Genomic DNA, 19,242 nt, shown 5'->3' on the forward strand with positions numbered 1-19,242 from the left:
AGGGTTTCAGTCATGGAGAAATAGAAAGTTAGCCTAACCCTCTCTTCTGTGCCACTGCTGGAAGGGACGGCATGAAATCACCACTAACCAGGAGAAGCCTAAGAGATGTCTTCAGATCACAAGTGTAGGGACAGAACACAGAGAGAGCTCTGCCCTGAAGAGCATTTCCTTTCCCTAAAATACGTTATTTCTACTGCCAGTGCATTATGCAACTTTGTATTTTTGTCAAGGACTGCAACATGTAAGTTTAGGTGTGACCTAAGGGAGAAGACTATCAGGATATAATTAAAGATTATTGTTTCACACAAGAAACTACTTGATTAATATCTCTCTTATTTAGACTTACAGAACAAAAATTTCCATTAGCATTTTTGCCTTCTTGTAGGGTGGCCTCTGGTGTTTCTTTCCTGTCCATCACAGAATCACAGAACCTTACAGGTTGGAAGTAATCTCTAGAGATCGAGTCCAACCCCTCTGCCAAGGCAGGATCACTTAGAGTAGTTTGCACAGGAACACATCCAGAGAAGGAGACTCCACAACCTCTCTGAGCAGCCTCTTCCAGTGCTCTGTCACCCTCACTGTAAAGAAGTTTCCCCTTATGTTGTGGTTGAAACCTTCTATGTTGAAGTCTGTACCTGCTGCTCCTTGTCTTACTGCTGTGGACCACCAAAAAGAGATTGGCCACATCCACTTGACACCCACCCCTCAGATGTTTGTATACGTTGATCAGATCTCTCAGTCTTCTCCAGACTGTCATCTTAGGGAAACCAGTTTTCTATTAGAAAACGTGGATGTATCACTTAAAACTGCAAAATGAGCAAAGTCTCTTTGCCAGGCCTTTTGAAACTGGCACTGAGCGAAGCGTCTGCTCTGCATGAACTGAAGCACATGTGCTGGCAGTGGGGATTGACAGCTATCTGCTGACTGCAGCAGACTGGTGAGACTGAGGGGGTTTGTCTGTCATTCCCCAGACAGCACTTCAAGTGACACACAGCTGGTAAGGGGACTGGAACACAAACCCTCTGAGGAGAGGCTGAGGGAGCTGGGGTTGTTTAGCCTGCAGAAGAGGAGGCTCAGGGGTGACTTCATTGCTGTCTACAACTATCTGAAGGGAGGCTGTAGCCAGGTGGGGGTTGGCCTCTTCTCCCAGACAACCAGCAACAGAACAAAGGGACACAGTCTCAAGCTGTGCCAGGGGAAGTATAGGCTGAATATTAGGAGGAATTTCTTCCCAGAGAGAGTGATTGGCATTGGAATGGGCTGCCCAGGGAGGTGGTGGAGGCACCATCCCTGGAGGTGTTGAAGAAAAGACTGGATGAGGCACTTAGTGCCATGGTTGAGTTGACTGGCTAGGGCTGGGTGCTAGGTTGGAGATCTTGGAGGTCTCTTCCAACCTGGTTGATTCTGTGATTCTGTGATTCAAGTGACACACATCTGCCTCTTTTTAACTATGTCTTCCCCCAGCTCTTTGGTTTTGCCTCTTTTCCTCTCAGGACCTCCAGCTCCTCACCCCAGCAGTACATACAGCAGAGCTTCTTTTCTTGCCTGTTATCTTCACAGGTCAATCCAAATCTTTGTCTCTGTTTCAGTCTCACTCTCCTAGACTCTTTGTCAGAGCTTCAGAAACTTTTAGAGCATCCTCATTCAGTAAGGCTGTTCACCAGGCGAAAAACAGTGTGGAGAGTTTGGATGGAGTCCCAAAGTTTGTGATCCTCTTATCATGACCAATGAAACCATAGCTGGGGCTGCCAAAACTTACATTACACACAGCTGGGTTGTTCAGTTATTTGGGTTTTTGTTCTTATCACTCTTTTACTGTTTGGAGGAAAAAAAAACCAAACTATTAGATGGTTAAATGCTATTAAAAATTACACTTTAATGAATTTCTTCCTTCCATCAAAAGCTGTATTTTCATGATCACTGTAGCTATGTTACAGCTATTCTGGTAGAAAGTAATAAAATTCTAGTTCTGAATTGCTATTGAAAGAAGCATGAAAAGGAAATGAGGTGCTTAAATTAACTTGTGGGTATAATTGGAAGTCTCTTCAATTGGAAGTTTCTTCAAGTCTCCAAGAGCAATGGACCTTGCTTTGGGTCTTCAGTTAAGACATTCTCAAACCCTTTCACCCTGTACTTGCTTCATTTCAGGTTTGAAAGTTTTCATTTACATCTCAACAGCCAAATAAAAGAATCTCCAATGAAAAACATGCTGGTTCATTACAATACCTGCATTACAGAATGTAATGCAGGTATTCCCTGGAACTTTACAGGATCACAAGCTCAAATATGTGGATTTTTTTTTTCTATGAAAACTGAAAGCTGAAATGAGGAAAAAATTACTTGCACTGTGCTTTCAAATGTGAGTTTAATTTAGTATGTTCCTAGTTCCAAATGTTTTCTTGCACTAAAAGGTCCCTTAAGAAAATTAGAAGAATCTGACATGTCTTACAAATTCAGGTTTTTTTTTTTAATAAAGACTCCTTGAACTTCTCTTTCAAGTCCCAGCCCCGTGGGTGATTTCACCTAGCTGTCAATTCTTACAAAGAGCTGGGCACAGAGGAACCAGATGAGGTTCAAAAAGGACAAGTGCAGAGTCCTGCACCTGGGGAGCAATAATAAACTGCACCAGCACAGGCTGGGAGGTGATCTGCTGGAAAGCAGCCCTGTGGAGAGGGACTTGGGGGTCCTGGTGGATAACATCCATGGCACAGCAATGTGCCCTTGTGGCCAAGAAGGCCAATGGGGTGCATTAGGAGGAGGGTGTCCAGCAGATGAAGGGAGGCTCTCCTCCCCCTCTGCTCTGCCCTGGTGAGACCCCATCTTAAATACTGTGTTCAGTTTTGGGCTCCCCAGTTGAAGAGGGACAGGGATCTGCGGGAGAGAGTCCAGCGGAGGGCTACGAGGATGATTAAGTCGCACGTTGAGGGAGCAGGGACCGGAGCGAACACGGCTCTTCCTGCCCGTCATGCCTAGCTCCGGCAGATCCCAACACCGATAACTGCGAGAGAGTGCGCCCACGGCTGGCTCCCTCGCAGCGTCAGAGGGTAGCCTTTAGGAGGGGTAACCGCGGCGCACGCAGACGCCAGAGCGCCGGGGCCGAGGACCCGCGCGTCCTGCCCCCGTGCCCGAGCACCGTCCCGCCCCCTGCCGCCGGCGGTCCCGGCGGGAGAGACGCGAGGCGGGGCGGCGGTGGCGGCACCAGGAGGAGGAGTCTCCGGCGGCGTTCGGGAGCCCGCTCGAAGAATGTCTCCGTCCCACTCCTCCTCCTCCTCCGCCTGCCCCTTTGCCGCGCAGCGCTCAGCTGGGAAGGGCCGCCGCGCAGCATGGGGAGCTGCTGCCTGCGCTTCGCCGTGCTGCTCGCCCTGGGCGCCTGCCCCAGCCTGGCGTACGAGGGTAGGGAAGGGGAGCAGGGGGCGGCGGGGTTCGGGGGGCCCCCAGCGGCGGGGCAGCAGCTGGGGGCGCGGTGGGAGCAGGGAGGGCGGCGGCGGAGCCGTGTGCTCCGGCTAGGCTGGCAGGGGGCCGCTGCCCGCCCGCGGTCGCGCCTCGGCCCAGGAGGCCGTTGAGGTCGTGGTGTCCTGGCAGCCCGGAGAGGTGTCCGGCTGGGAAGCCCTCTTGCTGCTCGCTTCCCGCCCGAAGCGCTTTGTCTCCTCTCAGTCTTGTCCCTCCCTTGGCTTGTCCCGGGACGGCCCGGCGGCTCAGAGGAGGTTTAGCGTCCCGGGTCGTCGGGTTTGGTTAGAACTTCTGCCAGATTTGGGTTGAAACGTGAGGAGTTCGGGTTGGTGGAAGCACATGGCGTTTTCACATTAGGCATCACTTCTGCATCTCTGCGTGCCGTTATCCTGGCAGACTTGCGGAGAGGACGGAGAAGGGAGCAGACACCCACTCAAAGTTGCTGAAGTAGGAGAGTCTGTTGTGCTTAACTGTAAACTGGGGAGAGGAAGAGTATGTGTCTGACCTACCAGCCCTGGCCTCAGGACTTCGGCATTCGCAAGTCTGCAACCAGTTTCTGTTGCCCAGGTGTGGCAGTGCATGCAGAAGGGTAGACTCAGTTTTCAATGTGAAAAACCGAAAGGGTGATTCTGGTCGGGATCTTGCACTTCTACTAATAGCAGTGAAATGGCATGCACGTTTGTTTTCTTTATTTGCATTCGCTGTAGCAAAGTTTGAGACAAGCTCAAGTTTATGTCGTTTTCCACGGCCTGTCTGTGCTTTTAAAGCAGCTGTGTCTTGTCAGACTAAGCGTCGCTGACTTGGCAGACGTTGCAAGCAAAGCTGCTGTAAATTGACACGTGCTGGTGGCTTCACAGGTGTAGCCAGTGAAAATCTGTGGTCAGAACAGAGCCTTCAGAGCGTTGCTTCAAAGGTGGGCTGCCTTACTGTGGATTGAAAGTGGCAATGAGCAGGTGAGAGAGGTGTCTGTTAGAACTCACAGCTGTGCGTTTGTTGGCGTAGCCTGCTTTTTGTATCCAGGAGCAGGCCTGTGGCTCTTCCCATGGAGAGGCATAAAATGGCATAATGATGGTACTGGTGAGTTGAAGTTAGCTTTTCTCGGGTTTGTTGGCATGCTTCAGCTGGCTTCTTTCCAACACGAAGGATGCTGGAACACTGGTTTACACTCTTTCTTTACAAAACACCAAGGTATTGGATGTATTAGTTACTAAATCAACAAAGGCAACAGAAGTTTCTGTCCTGGCATTTATCTGAGGACTATTGTACTGCCAAACTCTGTTTTCTTAGGAAGATGACTGAATGCTTTACTTTGTGATTCATGTGACTGTGAGACTTCAGTTAGTTTGCAGAGGATGCTAATATTCTGTCTTTCTCTTTTCTCCTAGAAGGCCAAATGTAACTTTTGCAGTCTCAAAAATCCAATTTTTGCCTTTAACCATCAAGTTGCCTGCACAATAGCCTGGTTGTTTCAGTTTTCACTCATTTAAAAGTCCAATTTTCCTCTTATGCTTACTGTTAAAAGCTCCAAAGAGCTTAAAACGCCAGCAGCTGTGTTTGTAAACCCTAATATGAAGTTAAGGTTTCATGTTCTGTTTACTTTGTTTGTTTGTGGTTTTATAATAGAGGAAATGTGATATTATTTCGAATCTTTGTTCTCAGTATGAAATCTAGTGAAACTCTAGGTATTTTCTTCAACAGTGCTGTGCTGGTAGGTAACTGCACAGCAGATACAGAATGCCATTAAGTAAACCAGAACGGACCTCTTCAAAAAGACCTCTTCAAAAAGATCTCTGTGGGTAATGTCTGTATGTGGCCCTCTTGATTAGATTATACATGCACATACTTTAGCAAACTGTTAGTAAGTTGACCCTTGGGTATTTTGTAGGCAAAGCCAAACAACCTATTTTGGATTTGTGCAAAATGCTTATTTTCAGTAATAGATTGGTATTTAAACGTCAGAAATATCTAATCAGCTTCTTGAATTGATCGTTTGGTAACTGAAAGTTTTAGTGCAGGATATTAGTACTTCATAATCCAGAGTCTATGGTGAACACCACACTAGAAAGAAATAGTTCTGTAAGCAGTTCTGCAGTCCTTGTTTGATGGTTATGGAGCAAAATCAATACAGTATTCCTTGGGAAAATATAATTGAATTAACTGTCGCCTTGGCAGAAGGAAGGTAAGTGAAAAATACCTGAATACTTAAAAGGCATTTGAAGAAGCTGCTGAATTACCTGCAGCTGCAGTTTCAAATCTTCAAGGGGGTCCCATGTTTGGTTTTGTTTTTCACATTGTTCCATTTAAAGCCTTCAGTGCACTGAAAGAATCCTAATGGCACTGCTCAGAGAAAAGCTGGTTTGATCTTCACAAGTGTTTGAAAGATGTACCTTCTGGAAGTTAAAATAAGCTTTAAACCTTTTCCCTAAGGCTTAAGGAGGGGTGTGTGATCTTTGAGCTTTTCCATGACTCTTTCTTACCAGCTTCTGTTCTTCCCTGGAGCTCCTTCCATCTGCTCTGGCTTTCCAAGATGTGAAAAGCCAGTGTAGATCATTAACCCCACTGGGTTTTGGCAGGGCACTGCTGACCATCCTGTAGTGCCTGGTGATGGTACAGCTATAAATACATATATGTATATGTCAATCACTTTGGTGGTGTGGGTACGTGGAGATGAAATCAAGAGTCACTGCAGTGTGTAAGACTGCTGTACTTGTGTACACGCCAGTAAAATCACCTGAACACCAAGTAATATTACAGAGCTATTCTCAAGATGTGTGTGAGCTTTAATGTGATGACAAACAACATCTTTGTGTGGTGTGCTTTTAACATGTATATATTTGAATTGAATATGAGTGAATGGAAGTCTGTTGTCCTAAGGGTAGCTCTGCTAGAAAGTTGCATTGCAGAGCAAAGGGGTCCATCTGTGAGTAAGACTTCTGAGTGCTGCAGCCATTCAGAGTTTACACTGTAAACAGACGCAGGGTAGGATGACAAAAGCAAAGGAAGTAAATATTTAAGATGGCTTAGAGTCATATGGCAGGCTTTAAAAAAATCTGGCATTGCAGTTCCTAACTTCATTGCCACTTGTAGCTCCTATCCATCAAGACAAACTGCAGAATGGTCAAGAATCAGTCTCCAGGCCCCAAAGCAGCTGGTGTTCTGTGTTGTCAAGGGTGGAGCCCATTGTGTCAGCCGAGATTTTATGGTTTTCAAATACAGCTTGCTTTCTGCCTGTTAATTTTAGGTGACAGTTTGTGTAGAAGGACATACAAGAAAGTGTGTACCAAGTTGTGTGTGCACTGATCCTTTGACGCTGAAGGTGTTGACTGTGAGCTTGTGGTGGGTACAGACCCAGGTGCTGTGCATGCTGTCTAGGCACAGAACAGAAAGGTGGTGGCTGCCCTCAAATTGCTTTCAGTCCAAGACAAACACCAGAGTGTGAATATAAGCAGCTAAGTACGTCCTGTGGCACAGCTTTTTCCAGAGTTGTGCTTTGGATGAGTTGGCTCCCTCTAAGCTCCAGTTAGCTGGTTTGTTGCATATGAATCAGTGAGGCTTCCAGCACCAGAGAAGCCTAACAAATTACATTCTCAAGTGACTGAAATGCAACACATATGTTTATAGCAGTCACTAATGTTAACTCATCCCTTGATGCTGCTTTCATGTTTTCTTGTGTGATGTGGGGCATCTTCATGAGCTGTAGTAATTCCCTTCTCAAAACTCCTCACAGCTTAATTTAAGCATTATCATAGTACTACAGGTCTCTCTGAGTGCTCCTTAAGTAATCAGCTCATGGCATCCTCCATACCAAGCCTGCTCAAGCTGCTCGCTTTAAAGCAACACCTGTGGGCTTTGGTGCAGCTGAAATCTTCAGGGTGAGATCACATAAGCCAGGAGTGACATTAAGGTTTCCTGAGAGAAGCCTTTGGTGAGTTGCTCAGCTGTCTTCTTCCTCACAAAGTTGCATTGTAGAGCAAGTGAAATACAGCTGGCATAGGCAAGCTAACTGTGTGCACTGGTGTGGGTAGTGAAATTTGGAAGTGTTGGAGATGGTACAGGAAGTGCAGTAACAATCAACAGCAGTTACTCCTCACGCCTGAAAGCTGCTCTATTATCCCTTTTGTTCTTGCTGTACTGCAGTAGTAAGTGCTAGCAAACATGTAAGGGCTTCCTGACTGTGTGGAGTATGTAAACACAGTGCTTATAAAAACTGGCACTTGAAGTTGCCATCATCAGTACAGGTGAGGCTCTTGCCTGTGAAAAGCATGAATGAGTTTACAACTTGGAATATCAACATCAGTTTTAAAAACTGCTTGGTAATGCTGAGATTTTATTTACCATAGTTGCTTCATCTCTCTATTGAGACCAATAGTTGTAAATAAATAGGAACATGACTGAATTTGTTTTTTGCTTGTTGTTTTTCTCCCGTTGTGATAGGAACAGGATGGGTATCAGTGGGTGAAGTTTATGGCTGATGAAGGTGCAGGGAGCAAGCGTTATCGTGCTGTTATATCAGCATTCAGCTGAATAAGCCACTGGGCTGAAAATTCAGACTGCCTAAGTGGACTTGGGGGAGTTGCACAGACTGTAGTGGTTCTGGGCATCACCAGCCCCCTCCCACCCCCCACCCCCCCCCCCCCCCAAGTATTCACTCAAACTAAAGTCAGCCAGATGGAAGTTAAAGAATGAAGCTTCATATTCACAGCTTAGCACCATATACAAGCATATATATACAATCTATTACAAACATTTGCAGCTATATACAGTTAGAATTAGAATCATAGAGTCAACCAGGTTAGAAGAGACCTCCAAGATCACCCAGCCCTAGCCAGTCAACTAGACCATGGCACTAAGTGCCTCATCCAGGCTTTGCTTGAACACCTCCAGAGAGGGCCACTCCACCACCTCCCTGGGCAGCCCATTCCAATGGCAAATCGCTGTCTCTGGGGAGAGCTTCCTCCTGGCATCCAGCCTATCCCTCCCCTGCACAACTGGAGACTGTGTCCCCTTGTTCTGTTGCTGGTTGCCTGGGAGAAGAGACCAACCCCACCTGGCTACAACCTCCCTTCAGGTAGTTGTAGACACGAATGAGGTCCCCCCTGAGCCTCCTCTTCTCCAGGCTAAACAAGAGGGGACTTTATTGCGCTCTGCAACTACCTAAAAGGAAGTTGTAGTCAGGTGGGGGTCAGGCTCTTCTTCTAGGCAACTGGTGACAGGCCTGGAGCTGTGCCAGGGGAAGTTAAGGTTGGATATTAGGAAGCAATTCCTCACAGAAAGGGTGATTAGGCACTGGAATGGACTGCTCAGAGAGGTGGTGGATTCACCATCCCTGGAGGTCTTTAAGAAAAGATTGGATATGGCACCTGGCTTTATGGTTTAGCTGATGTGGTGATGGTGAGTCACAGGCTGGACTTGATAATCTCAGAGGTCTTTTCTAGCCTCAGTGATTCTGTGATTCTATGTTAATTTGTCTAGCTCACTAAATCTAATTTCAGCCTGTGGGTCTTTCTCCTTTTTCTGCTTCCCTTTCTCTTCTAGAGAGGAGTCATCAGATGGTAGAGTAACTGCTATCAGTTAGCTCCAGATATGGGCTAAATGTAGATACTTTTCTTCTTGTTGTTTTAATTTGCTGTTTTGAGTTATGTGGGGTGTCATCCATTTTACAAGGCATTCACTTAGTTTTTTGGCACTTTATTTTTTCCCCTGATCCCTGTTTGTTTAGGTGCTAATGCAGTAGAGCCCAGATATGGATACTGGCCAGGGCTCCTGGACGTGTCTATAGTACAGGTTTCCAAAGTGACTTTCTCCCATACCTACTCTGATTCCTCACTTGCATGGCTCTCAGTAGGGCAGCAGTTTTCAGTTCTTTTCTCCTCTGCTGCTCGTGTGTTTTAACTTAGCTTGTGACTGAGAGGCAGGCTGCCCAGCTTTGTTGCCTGCTTCCAGTTATGGGTGACATGGTGGCTTCACGTGTGATCTCACAGCAAGCTGTTGCAAGCCTCCTGGGAGAGGAAAGCTCACTGGTGAGGATAAATGGGGATGTGGCTCACATAAATCTTTCAAACTGTTTGGTGTGAAATAAGTAATTGAGGTTGGGACTTCTTTTATTGCTTTGGGTGGTGCTGTGCTCTTCAGCTGGCCGCCTTTAGGTCTTCACTGCACTGGTTTCAGCTGTCAAACGTTAGCTCAATAGTTGAGAGAGCTGCTGTCCCTTCCTGGAAGCATGCAGGGCAAATTACAGGCTGGGAGAAGGAAACACCCCCAGACCTTGCTGAAGCACTGAGCTTCTGCCAGCCTGCACAATTCAAACCAGTGCTGGTTGGACATTTTTGGCAAAGATTTTTGCTGTTTGAGCAGATAAAATTTATGGAACTTTATGCTTTTTGCTTACTTGATGACACCGTGTGTCTTCCTTCACCTGAGAACAGATGGCACCAGTGGGAGTTTAGGTTAGCTGCTCTGAGAGACCCAAGTTTTGCTCTGTTCATGGGACATAGAAAGAAATGAGAGTGCTCGGATTGATGCATGTCCTGTGCTGCTCTTGTGAGATGGGTCATTGCGAGCTGTTTTCAGTGGGAGAGAAGATAACCCCACAACCCAAATGTGCAAGGTGCTTATCACAATCAAAGAATGTCAGAGGCTGTAAGGGACCTCTAAAGGTCATCCAGTCCAAACCCCCCTGCCAGAGCAGGATCACCTATACCAGATCACACAGGAACACATCCAGGCAGATGTTGAGAGGGAGACTCCACAAACCCCTGGGCAGCCTGTTTCAGTGTTCTCTCACCCTCACAGGGGAAAAAAAAAATCCTCATGTTTCCATGGAGCTTCCTATGCCTCAACTTCCATCCATTGCCCCTTGCCCTGTCATTGTGCATCACGGAGCAAAGCCTGGCTCCATCCTCCTGGCACTCAGCTTTTATATCTTTATAGACATGAAAGAGGTCACCTCTCAGTCTCCTCTTCTCCAAGCTAAAGAGCCCCAGCTCCCTCAGGCTCTCCTCATAAGAGAGATGTTCTATTCCCTTAATCATCTTTGTGGCTTGATTATATTCCACCTATGTGTAGATATGTCTTTGGTCTACATAGTCTTTGAATTGGACAAGCAGCTGTCTCCTCAGGGAGGCAAAGAAGAAACCTCTGCAGCTTGCTAGGAAATTAGATAACAATACATTTTATGTTATTGCTATCTTTTGCTCCAGATCTTGCAGTGGGTAAAAATATACATATATCAGACTACTCACACTTGCAATTTGCATGATTTAGGAGCTTGTATTACAAGGAAAGCTTATTTTGAAGATTCTGAAATTACAGTGGTGGTGTTACAGGAGGACAACCTCTTTGTAATTTTTTTTTTGGTGCTTTTTTTCCCTAGTTGTGTAAAATGTAACATTTATCACAACTCTGGACAGGTTTTCTTACAAACTGAGCAGTGTGATTGAAGACCTCTGATTTTATTCTTCCTTTCTTCTTTTCAGGAAATGCCATTGCCCATGGTGGTACCAGATTTAGGCATGTCATAGCCATATCCACTAAGAATAGCATTGCAGTTTGAAAGCAGTTACATATTCAGCCTCGTCATGCTGCATGGTTTACCCAAAGCCTACACTTAACCATTGTGGGCTGGCAACATGAGTCATTTAGCAAAGTCTTTCTTCTTTTAGGCTGTACTGTGACAGTTTTAACCTGGTAGGGTCTGTGGTCCATCTTGGTGTTCCTCAGAGGTCTTCTGCCAGACTTGCTGACACTGGCCAGATGAGGGAAGAGTCTGCTTCCAAGTCCTGCCTCAGAGTTAAGTTACGAGCCTATACTAATTACATTTTTCCTTGGAGCTGTCAATTTTAGGGCAATGCACTTAATTGCTTGATTTGAATCTGCCTGTCTTCATCCATTGCAGCTCTCTGCTTCTGCTGTATCACTCACAAATAAAGCAGGCCAAAATTACCATGCATCTGTCCAGCTGCTCTTGAAGATTAAATCCACGTTGACTCACAGACATTCACTGTTCGAAGCTGCCTAGAGGCAGATACCAGAAACAATACTCCTGGCTCTGAGTTAAGAGTGGCAGTGGAATATAAAAAGGAAAAAAAAACCCAAATAATAAAAAGATCACTCCCATACTTTTATTTTTATAGGATAGGAATGGATGTGGATGCTGAAAGATGGTAATATCTTTCATGTTACTGTAGTAAGGAAAGAAGTATTGACAGCTGAATCAGGCCGATCCCAGGCAAAAATACAGTCTGGGTGCAGAGTGGGTTGAGAGGAGCTTTGAATAAAGATATTTGGATGTATTGATTGTTGAGAAGCTCAACATGGGCAGTGCACTCATGCAGCCCAAAATGCAAATCATATCCTGGGCTGCATCAAGCTCAAATACTAAAACCATAAAGAGAAAGGTATGCTGGAAACTACAATGCTTATAGCTCAAATACTAAAACCAAGGAGAGAAAGGTGTATGACAGGGAATGCTGAGTAACTCTATTGATCAAAGAGCAGGTTACTCTCACCCTACCCAACTGACCAGCAAAACTCCTGAGATGTGTAGATTTGCAGGGCTGGCAGGAACTTACCTTCTCAAGATGGGCATCCCCAGCAGGAACCACTCCACCATGGTGGTAAGACTGGTGCTGCTCCAACCCAGCTACCTAGGCTCTCTGTGTAGATGGGTTCAGAATTCCGTGACATATGGTCAGGATATCCCAGAGGGCCAAACAAAGGAGAACAGAGCTCCTCCTTTATTTTGGAATCTCTTACATACCATCTTTCCCTACTGCTCATGTGCATATTTGCAAGCCTTGTTTCCCCTGGATCTTAGGTCTAATAACCTACTGATTATTGGCCTGTTGTAACTTCTGAGCAAACACATACCAACTCTTCCCTCTTACATGCCTGTGATAGGACAGGGAGCGATGGATATAAGCTGCAGCACAGGAGGTTCTACCTCAACACGAGGGGGAACTTTACTGTAAGGGTCACAGAGCACTGGAATGGGCTCCCCAGAGAGGTTGTGGAGTCTCCTTCTCTGGAGACTTTCAAGGCCTGTCTGCATGTGTTCCTCTGTGACCTGAGATAGATTGTATGGTTCTGCTCTGGCAGGGGGGCTGGACTCTATGATCTCTGGAGATCCCTTCCAACCTGTGACATCCTGTGATATTTTAGTATATGACACATGGGAATAAGGCCATGTGTTTGTTAATGGGGTTTGTGCTGTGGAGCCTGTTGGTTCTCAGTTCCAGCTGGTGGGAAGCCATGCCCTCCACGTTATTCTGTCTTTCTTGGGTGAAGCTACTGTGCTAGGTGGGACTGACAGATGGCAAGAGAAGTGTGCAAAGACATGAATAAGACCCTCGTGGGTGCAGAGGTTTGTTTCAGTTGTGCAATGACTGACTGCCTCTGAAAAGCCCTTTGCGCCGGTGCTGTTCAACAAACTACAGGCTATTCTGCTCCTCGCCCTCCTACCAAGCTGTTCTCAAAGCTGGTGCTGCAAGTTATGTTTCAGGTTAGATTTACTCTGGCAGTTCTTAAGACCATCCTATTTAACTCCAAATCACTTTCAGGTTCTGCTCTGGAAGAAGCTGTGAGGAGTCTCTGCCACTGCAGCAAAATACTCTGTGTGTGAGCAGGGGAGGAGGAAGACTTTGTCAGGCTCCATGGTATACAGCAGCTTACAAGTCTGTACACGATTGCATCTCTTTCAGGCTTTTAGTTGTCAGCCACCTGTGATGTGAGTGCTCCAGCCTTGTAACAAGCTCCTGAAAATATCTGAAAGCTGGAGCACACTTTACACTGGGGAGCTGGCTGATGGACTCATCCTGGCAACAGCTTCTTGCTGAATGGTTTCAATTCTTGGAGCAAGCTAGGCAGTGGAGCTGGACCCAGGGAGCTTATTGTCAGATATTGTTGGAGGTTGCCTTTGGCTTGATGTCTTAGTGGCAAGTGTTGGCTTGTCTCAGGCTGCTGTTGAACTTTGCAGATAAGATGCCTAAGAGCCTGCCTGCTGCAGAGGGGCAGAGCAGTGAGAGGCAGGTGATGGGAAAGCTGCTGTGTGCAACTTGTGAAACCCCTTATCTTCTGCTAGGAGTCTGTGCTAAATGTAACATCTCATTTTCCTTAATGCAACAAGACTGGTACAGGGCTATAGATAAAGGGGGAATAGGGGATTGTTTTTTGCACATGAGAGACACCACAGTGTGGAACTGACTGTGCATCAGGTTTCAAATTTTGCATATCACAGTAAAATTCTGTAAGAGAGAAGGGAAAATGTAAACCGTTACAATAAATCAACAAAGCTCAAAAGCACTTCTGTAGATAGGCAAGCATGTAGGTCTTTTGGTTATTGGGCCTGTCTGCAGTGTAAATCCATGTCAAATCTTGCACCATTTTTCAGTGATACAAACAGATTTGGAAATGGAAGGTGAGAAGACTAAATCAAGGAACCTGAGCGCTTGATTTTATGTTTGTATCTATGTGGGTGATCCAAGTCATTAAGGCTTGTTCCAAAAGTGCTGTTGCTGGTATTAGCAGTGGATTTTCACCACCCTTTCCCCTCTTCATAAGGAAAAGGATCTAATTCTGGTATCATGGTTTAGATCCAACTGGCAATTGAACCCCACACAGCTGCTCATGCACTGCCTCCACCCCAACGCTTTCCAGGGACGGGAAGGAAAGTAGGGAGCAAAATGCAAAACTCCATGGGCTGAGATAGGGAGACTTTAACAGAGGAACACAGAGAGAGAAGAAACAATAGGAATAACAATAACAGTAATGAAGTATTATGTGGAGTGAGCGATATAAAATACAATGCTCTTGCCTGGCTGTCCTGTGTCTGCCTGCACCAACAGGCTGACTGCTGTACAATGTTCTAAGTTTTGCCTTCATCTCTTCCTCCCTACCGTAGTACCTGCTTCTTCTCCTTCATGCTACCTGTGCAAAGCACTAGTGAAGCATGAGTAGTCCTTGAATCATAGAATCAGCCAGGTTGGAAGAGACTTACAAGATCATCCAGTCCAACCTATCACCCAGCCCTATCCAGTCATGGCACTAAGTGTCTCATCCAGTCTTTTCTTGTTCTGGAGTCCTTAGAAGTCTCTCTTTTTCTTCAGAGAGTGGCCTCTAATATTAGCACCAGCAGCCTGTCATTCTGCTGTCTGTTGGCTGGTGTCATGGCTGAAATAAACTTTCTAGAACAGAGACTTTGTAAACCAATGTTTATGCTCCTAGTTTGAAAGGAAGGTGCTCACATGGAAGTAAGGTGTAAAGCATGCTGTGACAGACTTCTTCTGGGTTGCAGTTGAAGCTACTCATAGGAAAACTAGTGAGAAAATACAGGTTGACAAGTTGAAACTAGCTCGAGAAGTCCTACTTGAGTCAGTTGAGAATGATCCACAAGAAGGTAGAGAGAGATTTTTGTTGTTGTTGTTGTTTTTCCCAATTGGTGACTTAAGCAGAGAAGGTAAAATTTGTGCAGGGTAGAAGCCCTCAGTGGGAAGGGCCTCTCAAGGGAGCTTGGTGCCAGCAAAAGGTTTACAGTAGTTCTCTGTTGCTTCTTACACTGTGTGACTTCACTAACTAAAGAGCAGGCAGAAATCACAGTGAGTTACTTCATGTGTTTCTGCTCCCCTTCTGTTTTCTAGGAACTTGTTGGAGAGTTTCCTGTGGATGACAGGCAGCTCCTGATTCTAGTTTTCAGGTGTTGGTGTAGTGCCTGGTACTTAAGGATGAGATTCTTCTTTTCCTGGAGAGCCTGCCTTTTGGTCTTCTCATAAAATCTGAGAAATACTTCTGAAAAATGGCAGAGCTTCAGAAGTCACACGTGACTCAAGGACAAGGAGAGGAAAGCAGTGTATCTGGTGCTACAGTATTAAATGTTAGATACTGACTTGTGCCAGTTTCCAGGGTTAGCATTTAAAAAAAAATCTTCCATGTGTCACCAATTCCAAATAGATCAGGATTAGTTTTCAGTCTCTTCCTTTGGAAAGTTATCCCAGAGTCCCCTGGAACTTGTCATTAAGGAGGCTTTCAGCTTAAATATTCTTTATTTAATGAACCAGTTACTAGTATCCTAGAATCAGGCAGCTGCAAGGTCATCCAGTCAAACCTATCCCCCAGCCCTATCAAATCAACCAGACCATGGGACTAAGTGCCTCATCCAGTCTTTTATTGAGCACCTCCAGGGATGGCCACTCCAGCACCTCCTTGGGCAGCCCATTCCAATGCCAATCACTCTCTCTGGGAAGAACTTCCTCCTAACATCCAGCCTAGACCTCCCCTGGCACAACTTGAGACTTCGTCCCCTTGTTCTGTTGCTGGTTGCCTGGGAGAAGAGGCCAACCCCCACCTGGCTACAGCCTCCCTTCAGGTAGTTGTAGACAGCAATGAGCTCACCCCTGAGCCTCCTCTTCCCCAGGCTAAACAACCCCAGCTCCCTCAGCCTCTCCTCATAGGGTTTGTGTTCCAGGCCTCTCACCAGCTTCATTGCCTTTCTCTGAACACATTCCAGTATCTCAACATCTCTCTTGAATTGAGGAGCCCAGAACTGGACACAGTACTCAAGGTGTGTTGAGCACAAGAAAATAATAACCTCTCTTGTCCTACTGGCCACACTGTTCCTGATACAGGCCAGGATGCCACTTAGTAGTTCCACCTCCTTTTAGTTGCTAGTAGTGATGCCTCTTTTCAGTCCCTTATTAATCTTCTATAGGTGGCCGCCTGGTTTTCAGTCTTTTCAATCGGTTCTTAAAATGTAGTAGGCCTACATTAAAGCCTTTTTAGGGGGAAAAAATCATACTGCAGTCTGTTCACAGAAATATTTCTCTGAAGCTTAAAATATAATAATCTTATAAGTGGTAGCATTTGTTTACTTCTTTGGAGTCCAAATTTGCTTTTCTGTCTTGCAGCCTTCCAGTGTATCCAATGGTGCAGCTTCCCACAACGTACTCTGTCCTCTCTTTTCCCTGTTGAGGAAGCTTCTGGAGCCTCTTGTTTCTGTAGGGCTTTGTGTAATTCAGGCTTGACTTGTTACAAACTCAGTTTCCTAAATGTAATGAGAAAAGTGCTTAAAAAAAAACACAAAGCAGCAAGAAAATCCCAAACCAGAAAGCCAAGCCTGCAGGTACTTAACACAGAAGGTGGCAATGGCCTGGGGGAGTGCTTTCTGCCAGAAAAGTTTGTGCCATGCATAGCGGCTGGTCCTTGGCGTCTGCTGTCCTGATGGACCTGATGCTCTGCCATCAGGGATGAAAACCACTGTGTCATCAAAGCTTGTTCAACTGAACAAGGTTTCATACCAAAACTCAAGGTAGTTTTCCATAGTTTGAGCTAGCCTTGGGGCAGACTCATCCATGCGGCTGTTCCTGAGGTTGGCTGTGGTCTACACAAACAGCTTATCTGGGTTCCTGGAGAGCTCCAGCCATCCCAGCTCTTAGGAGACTGTTGAGACCTTGGGCCTTTTCTTGCCAGCTTAAAAGGTCACAGAAGCCAACTTCTTCATCCTTCTCTGCACCTCGTGTTTTAAATGTCCAATCCCTCAGTGGTTATGGTGAAAATGGGTGTTTCATGAAAGCATTGGTCATGTACATAGGGTCCAGATTTGTTTCCTTCTGAGCTAAGCTTCCAGCTTGCCCCCCACAGCACATTTCCTTGATGAATCATTGTGGTACCTTGTGGGTTGTAGTGTTCTGCAATTGTGGGAGCATGGCCTGTGTGGGAAGGCAGGAACAACACAGGGCATGACCGATACTTCTGTTAAAGATGTACCATTGTCAGGTCCCAAGTGTCTCGTTGTTAGCCTGGTAAGTTGCTTTTTTATCCACAGAAATCATCACTTTATTTCAGCAGCTGAGGCCTTTCATCTGTATCTTTCACCTATTTGTCTAGATTTTATTTATGTTGAAAATCAACTAGGTATATATATATTGCATTTTAAGAAAATCTGTTTAAATCTTCACTTTTGATTGAATCACTTAGAATGTCTCATCACAAGTAAGAGCAAGGCAGAATTTCCAGAATTAAGATTCTGAACATGTCGTATTTGTTTTCATGAAGAGTCCAGCAAAGAGCCACAGGGGGGCTCTTTGCTGGGGATTGGGGGACTTGAGCATCTCCCCTATGGAGAGAGACTGAGAGACCTGGAGCTGTTTAGTCTGGAGGAGACTGAGAGGAGATCTGATCAATGTATACAAATATCTGAAGGGTGGGTGTCAAGTGGATGTGGCCAATCTCTTTTTGGTGGTCCACAGTAATAAGACAAGGAGCAACAGGTACAAACTTCAACATAGAAGGTTTCATCTCAACATGAGGAGAAACTTCTTTACAGTGAGGGTGACAGAGCACTGGAAGAGGCTGCTCAGAGAGGTTGTGGAGTCTCCTTCTCTGGAGACTTTCCAAACTTACCTGGATGCATTCCTGTGCAAAGTACCCTAGGGGATCCTGACTTGGCAGGGCAGTTGGACTCAATGATCTCCGGAGGTCTCTTCCGACCTATTACATTCTGTGATAAGGACACAATCTTCATGATGGACTTTATTTATTTACATATTTATATTACAGTTCCCAAGTGGATGGTATTAAAAGACCCAAACCAACCAAACAAAACCCCAAAGCAAACAAACTCCCAAAAAACCCAAACAACCCATGGCCTTTGGTTGTGTGTATCACAAACAGAAGTTGAATATAATGCACATCTTAACTCTAAAAACACGATTTAGAGTAAAATTGCAGTAGAGCAAGATACTGAGAGCAGCCTATGACTTCACTTAAGGTTCTTGGACTGTAAATGTGTGTTGGCAAAAGTGTTTGTTAGCTTTTTGTTGTCTGCCAGGTTTTCCTTTGACTGCTGCTGTGTTACAGGACTTCTGCCTGGGTTGAGTCAGAGCCACTTGGATATCTTCCACTTTTGTTGCCAATCTGGAGAGTGAAAAATAAACCAAAATCGGTGGTGGAAAGTGTTTTGGTTTGAGTTTGATGTATCTATTTGTGAACATAAAAGTAAGCTGAACTGAAATGTACTTCACACAGTTGTTCTGGACTGGTTTCTGGGTCCACACAGTTTCCATCTTGCCACTGATTTTTCTGAGAGTAAACTGCACAGACATGACTGCTGGATGTGTGACTTCAGTGAATTAAACTGGACACCTTGTGCCAGTAGTGCTTTCTTTGTCACACAGTATTTGTCAGCACATGAAATGAGTTGTGTTGTGGGACTTCTATATAAAGTCATGATTCCCTTAACATGGGTAATTAGTCTGTTTAGAAACACCTTTATAGAATCATTATGATTGGAAAAGACCTTTAAGGTCATTGATGTCAACCATACCCCAGTTACCATGACCACTGAACTGTATCGTGCAGCACCACATCCACAGGCTTCTTGAACATGTCCAAGAATGGCAACTCCTCCAGCTCCCTGGGAAGCCTGTTCCAATGCTTGACCACTGTCCCAGTAAAGAAGTTCTTCCTGATATCCAGTCTAAACCTTCCCTGTCAGAAGTCCATTTCTTCATGGCCTGTGTCTAGTTACTTGGGAGAAAGAGCCCTTCAGGTACTTGTACAGAGCAATAAGAATTTCCCTGAGCCTTCTCTTCTCCAGCCTAAACAACCCCAGCTGCCTCAGCCACTTCTCATACAACATACCCTCCAAACCCCACATCAGCCTCGTTGCTCTTCTCTGGAGACACTGCAGGACCTCAGTGTCTGTCCTCTATTGTGGTGCCTAGAACTGACCACAGTAAACAAGCTGTGGCCTCACCAGGGCCAAGTGCAGGGACGCAGTCTCTTCTCTTCTCCTGGACGCAC

At 45.6% G+C, this 19,242-nt stretch overlaps 1 protein-coding gene across 3 annotated transcripts in view; it reads left to right on the plus strand.

Moving 5' to 3' along the window:
• The first annotated feature begins 3,103 nt into the window (after window positions 1-3,103).
• SRPX (sushi repeat containing protein X-linked) overlaps window positions 3,104-19,242 on the plus strand; it is a 46,231-nt gene continuing 30,092 nt past the window's right edge. For all 3 annotated transcript variants that reach the window (XM_064151936.1, XM_064151937.1, XM_064151938.1), the window contains exon 1: window positions 3,104-3,393. In XM_064151936.1, coding sequence (XP_064008006.1) covers window positions 3,324-3,393 — 70 coding nt within the window. In that variant the 5' untranslated portion in view covers window positions 3,104-3,323. The remainder of the gene's footprint in view (window positions 3,394-19,242) is intronic.

This window comes from Pogoniulus pusillus, chromosome 12 (assembly GCF_015220805.1).
Source record: "Pogoniulus pusillus isolate bPogPus1 chromosome 12, bPogPus1.pri, whole genome shotgun sequence".
Taxonomy (NCBI): Eukaryota; Metazoa; Chordata; class Aves; order Piciformes; family Lybiidae; genus Pogoniulus; species Pogoniulus pusillus.